The 6,000-nt window shown below is 35.5% G+C and overlaps 1 protein-coding gene across 1 annotated transcript in view; it reads left to right on the forward strand.

Moving 5' to 3' along the window:
* LOC141826805 (obg-like ATPase 1) overlaps positions 1-3,878 on the forward strand; it is a 42,524-nt gene extending 38,646 nt beyond the window's left edge. The window contains exons 7-12 of the mRNA XM_074714106.1: positions 1,800-1,864; positions 2,159-2,275; positions 3,036-3,111; positions 3,212-3,304; positions 3,390-3,440; positions 3,599-3,878. Coding sequence (XP_074570207.1) covers positions 1,800-1,864; positions 2,159-2,275; positions 3,036-3,111; positions 3,212-3,304; positions 3,390-3,440; positions 3,599-3,697 — 501 coding nt within the window. The 3' untranslated portion in view covers positions 3,698-3,878. The remainder of the gene's footprint in view (positions 1-1,799; positions 1,865-2,158; positions 2,276-3,035; positions 3,112-3,211; positions 3,305-3,389; positions 3,441-3,598) is intronic.
* The last annotated feature ends 2,122 nt before the right edge of the window (positions 3,879-6,000 follow it).

Below are 6,000 nucleotides of genomic sequence, written 5' to 3' on the forward strand. Positions count from 1 at the left end.
CTCAACTTGATAAAGAAAATACCTATTAGTGGAGGGTAACTACTATAATCCTCTATATAAAAACAAAGGGGACGTATAAAATTATGCAAACTATAAAATTTCAAGAAAGAGTGATAGAAAAAACGATTAAGGAGAAAGGTAGATGATAGAAGTTACACATCTTCTAAAATAACTGATTGAAAAGTATTGGGAAAAAAAAGAGACTAACATATGATTTTCATTGACCTTAAAAAAAGCTTATGATAGAGTCTCGAGGGAAATTATGTGGAGAATTTTCGAAAAGAAAGGTATTAGCGTAGTTTATATTGAAATAATTAAAAATATATATGAGGTTATAATGACAAAAATGAAGATTCCAGGTGGATTAATCAAAGTACTTATAAAATAGGATTGCATCAAGGATCAATTTTAAGTCCATATCTTTTTATACTAGTCATGGTAAACTCACTAGATACATTCAAGAAGCGTTACCATAGTGCATGTTTGCAGATGACATTCTTTTGGTCAATTAGTCACGTAAATAAGTACATGTTAAGCTTGAATCTTGACAATAAGCACTGGAAGTAAAATATTTTAAGCTTAGTAGAGTAAAGAATATTTGAAATTTTAGTAGTAGTAAAAGTAGCAAGATTATTGTTAAGATATGAGATGACGAGTTATTTGTAACTGAGAGCTTTAAGTATCTAGGTTCGTTCTTGCAAAATGATGGAGGGGTTGATAGAGTTTTATATAGGATATAAATAGGATAGTTCAAATGAAGAAGGGTATCAGTTGTTCTTTGTAATTGTAAGGTACCTCTAAAGGTTAAAGGGAAGTCTTATAAGATTGCAGTTAGACCTCTTGTGTTATATGAAGTTGAATGTTAGGTTGTGAATTTTGCACATGAGTAGAAGATGAGAGTCATAGAGATGAGAATGTTATAGTAGATGTGTGGACATATAAGGATGAACATGATATGAAATGAGAATATTAGAGAAAAAGTTAGGATTGAGCTTATTGAGGGAAAACTTTGAGAGATGCATTTAAGATGGTATTGACATATTTGGTGATGTAAGACCATGACAAATACACATTAATTAAGGAAGAGGGAGACCAAAAACGATTTGATTAGCAACGATAAAATATTATAAAATTCATTTAAATATAGATGATAAAATAGAGGATCAAAGCCCAATGATGTAGGAGGATTCCTATAGTCAATCTCATTTAGTGGGATAAGTACTTTGTTATTGTTGTTGTTGTATGTATACTGTAAAAATAAAATGCCTTAACCCTTTGGTTTGGTTTTAATGGTGTCTATAAGTTCAAACCCATAACAAAGCAAAACCGATAAATTTACTTAGAGCTACCAAAGCAAAACTGGTAAACTGAATTCTACTTGAAGGCAAAGAAATATCACAATGCACATGATGCTAAGTGAATGAGTTAATTATTTGAGTTCAATCTTCCCCCTAGCCTCCTTTACCTTTTTTTTGTGTTAATGTAAAAATTACACTTTATATCACACCTTGTATTTTAGACTATATTTACAAGTAGATTCTAGTGTTCGCACTTAGGTCCCTAGATTTTAATCTTTTGATGTGTTAAAATTCCTTTCGTAATTCTATATGCAAGAATTCAAGGTATTCCCTCCCTATAGACTGAACTAGTGTAATATAGACACCAGAGTTCATGAATAATCCTTTGAGCTCTTCTAAAGATACCAACTACTGGTACATCTACAAGAATTTAATAGCACAATATTCATGTCCATCATCTTTTAACTCTCAGCTAATTGTTCCATATTCATCAAATTGCAGGTCAACATGAATGAGAAGGACTACCAAAGGAAGAAGAACAAGTTCTTGCCAAAGATACATGCTTGGTAGATCTCATAATTTTAGAACACCTAATATCCTTTCTGTAGCTGTATTTTTTGATTTGCCTTCACTTCATTCGTCTCATCGGCTTGCCTGATGAACTTGCTAGGGTACATTTTTGGTATATGACTCAAAAATCATAAGTTCAAACCTTCTTCTTCTTCTTTAGGGATATATTGCCAGAAGTTCAATGTGCAATTGACAACTTACCATGTGACATGCGTATTGCATATTGCATTTCTGAAAAAAGTCATACTTTTTAATCAAGCTATTATAAGTTTTCATTTCAAATTGTTCAGGGTTCAGGAGCATGGTGGTGAGCCTATTATCCCCTTCAGCTGCATCTTGGAAAAGAATTTAGCAGATATGCCAGAGGATGAGGCTGCTAAATACTGCGAGGAAAACAAATTACAAAGGTCAGTTACTCTGCATTTTGCATATCTTTTAAAGTGAATATTGACGTATTATGGAAATTTTTTAATGAGATTCTGAAGAAGTGGCTGGATGTTGCTTTACCTTTAGTCTAATGGTCTCACTCTCACTACTTCTACTGTGTATGCAATCATGATTTTGTAGTTTGTATTGAGTTATTACTGAGAATATCAAATGCAATGAATGTGTTTTCCTTGTAACAATTGATTTTGGTATGCATATACATTATTAAAAAAACTTAAGAAAATTTAGAATACTTGTTTCTTTATGTTTGTCATCTACAAATGTCTGTGGGCATTCAGCCTTATTACTTACATGTGGGTGGCTTTAAAACATGTTTTTGATTTGTGAAGGTCCTGGTATGTGACAAACCACATCTGGTTTGTTTTTTCTGTAATATCTGATATTTATCATGGCCATTGGCTACATGCTTTTTTCTTTTACTTCATTTTATTTCTTTGAAGTATCCAAAAATGTTCTCAATGGGAATTAACATCTCAAATTGTCACTGTAGAGTTTTTGATTTTTGAGGTTTTATTTAATAACATGGGCAATTTCTTATAACATTTACTTTCTTCTCAAGAGTTGTACGAAGTTGTTGACCTCATGATTTTTGTGCTCATGTATTCCTATTCCCCAAGGTCTCTCATTGCAATTTCTCTCACTGGATACATGCATAAGACACCACCATGAAACAGATGTTGCTATATACTTTTTAAATACTTTTTAATTGCTCTTTTACAGTGCCTTACCAAAAATCATAAAGACTGGTTTTGCTGCAATCAATCTCATTTACTTTTTCACAGCTGGGCCTGATGAGGTATAGTAGTCCTGGCTAGTAGATTGCTGTTGGACAAAGATCAATTAAACAATACACGAAATATTTACTTACGTATGATGGATACTTGACAATTACACAGGTGAAGTGTTGGCAGATCAGACGGCAGACAAAAGCCCCTCAAGCAGCAGGTGCTATTCACTCAGATTTTGAAAGAGGTTTTATTTGTGCTGAGGTATGTTCTTATCATACTAATTCTTTTCCCAAGCCAGTTTCTGTTTTTATCCATTTTGTTTACTAGTCCACTATTCTATATTCAGGTTATGAAGTTTGAGGATCTTAAGGAACTTGGAAGCGAAGCAGCAGTTAAGGTACAAAACATATCCTGCAGTTTATTGCATTCACATCACCTTAATTATTGCTTTCTGATGGACATAGTGTAGTTACTATGGAAAATTATTATCTGCACTAACGAGAAATGTCTTTACGTGTGTGTACTATGTCAAACTTTTTTCTTAATTCATTTCAGGCTGCTGGCAAATATAGGCAGGAAGGAAAGACCTATGTTGTTATGGATGGGGACATAATTTTCTTCAAGTTCAATGTATCTGGGGGTGGGAAGAAGTAATGTTTGATTATGGAAGGCCAGTAGCCAAGACAATTTTCTTCATGCTTGGCATCTTGATCAGTATGTGTTTTCCTTATATTTAAATTTGTTGGTTAACGAGATAGGGTGCTCTTGCCAAATAATTGTAAGAATGTGCAAGATCAGCTGCGTGTTAATTAAATTTTTGAGTGAAGTTCTCCCATCTCTACTATTGTAGTATTTTTTAAGCTACCATCAAAACTCAGCAAATGGTTTCCGAGGTAAGCTAATCGTCTTAAGTTTTTTAATGTCACCTTTTTAGTAGAATAATGGAAGAATTTATTAATCGTAAATTAATATATGAAATGCAAAGAAATTAATTATTAAAGCTGTATATTTCCATTGTATATGCAAGGGTGCACATTGTGTATGCTCATGGAATTCAAATTTGCTATTTTTTTGTATTTCATATTTCTGTCATCTAATTCTTTGGATTTTGAACCTTGTCATGTGCAAAATAAGTACCAAGGATTTTAGCTATGTGGACTGGATTTTCCTGAAAAAAAAACAGATGCAAGGATAGATTGCTGTAAGATAAATACAAGTCATAATCCTGTCCGCCCTCAGTTCATTTAATCACTATTACAGCAAATGAATCTGGTTTTCCTTAAATGTTTGCGATATTTTAGACTGTAGAAGAAAATTATATTATATGTTTTTTTATAAATTAATATTCGCAAGCTTGTATTGTTTTTTTTTATTAAGGATCTAATTATTTGCATGAAATATAAGAAAAAAGAATTATAAAAATATATATAAATAATGAAACTATAATTTTATAATCTTTTCATTCAAATAATGGTACTTTTAGGAGGAAATTGTTCTCTTGATAAAAGAGTAGGGCCCTGACTGAGCTTGAGTTTGAAAATTATATCATTCCTATAGGATCATAAGCATTAGAAAGGGTTAGGGCATCTGCAACGCAGCGTTCATCACGCGTTAATAACGTACGTGGAGGAGCGAGAGAGCGACGTGGAGGAGTGATATATTGAACGCGTTCAGAGTTCTGAACGCGTTAATCTGTGGGCCCATATTTTTTTTTATTTTTTTTAATGTTAACGTGTTCGTCGCGAACTCCACCTAAGTGGTGGTCGACCACCACCACTGTCGACCACGTGGCAGTGGACCCTAGTAGATCCCTGTTAAAGGCGTTATAACGCCACGAGCGTTGTGGATGCTCTTATAAGTTTCCCCTGACATATCTATGCCTATAAACCCTAAGAACTTTGAGATGAGATGACAAAATGACATGCATTTTACCACCATGTTGTGGTGTGGAATAATGGGTAATGCAACTAAATGTCTAAAGGGCAATGTCTATATCTAAACGCTATTGGAATACATAAAAAACAAATGGGTAAGCTTCACTTTGGCATGACCCCTAGTGACAATGGATAATATGTAGTCGACAATGATCTTACAGAGGTTATTATCATGGGAAGTTAATGCATTAATAGAGAACATGGTCATGTTTAGTGTATGATGACCAAAATAAAATGCAGAGTGGAGGGTGTTAATAGTGATACCCTCATGGGCTTAGACAAAGGTCGAGTAAAATTAGGATAGTAGACAAAATTGGAATGATGCAGAAGGCTACCTGTTATGGGCATAAAGGAACGATCACGGTTAGTCGAGTCTAAAAGTAGCCTACCGCACCGATTAAGTCAGGCCCACCAAGCCGAATCAATCTGTTCGGACATAAGGCCCGCCAGCCTTATCGTTCCATCCCGGTACATCGGCCCCGAGTCGAATCGATCCGTTCGGACATAAGGCCCGCCAGCCTTAACGTTCCACCCCGGCACCTCGACCCCGAGCCGAATCGATTCATTCGGATATATGGCCCGCCAGCCTTACCTATCCGATCCGGCTCTATACGGGCTTCTCCTTTTCCAAAGACTACTCCCTCATCACGTGGTTATGAATGTTCTCCTGCCGCCCCTGCAACTCATCATGGTAAGGCGCTTGCGTGACATGACCCCCCTCTTTAATACATGTCAGTGATGGGGCATATACGCTGACTATACTCTGCGTACTGCCACATTCATAACGGTGATGGGACTTCAGTCATATCTATGATATGACATAACGTCTTCGATTTATATAAAAAGGTTAGCCTCGCACTGAGGGAGGTATGCAATCTCACACACTCTCTTTTCACTATCACTTTCCTCCCCTTCCACAGAGGCTAACTTAAGCATCGCGCCGGGGCGACCCATAGCCTTCCAACTCACGTTCCTTGTGTCGCAGGACCCAGGAGCTTTCCACCTTCGTCTCCGCTCAAGCTA

This window comes from Curcuma longa, chromosome 4 (genome assembly GCF_044706935.1).
Source record: "Curcuma longa cultivar G26 ecotype Majalengka, Jawa Barat chromosome 4, ITB_CL_G26_1.1, whole genome shotgun sequence".
Classification (NCBI taxonomy): Eukaryota; Viridiplantae; Streptophyta; class Magnoliopsida; order Zingiberales; family Zingiberaceae; genus Curcuma; species Curcuma longa.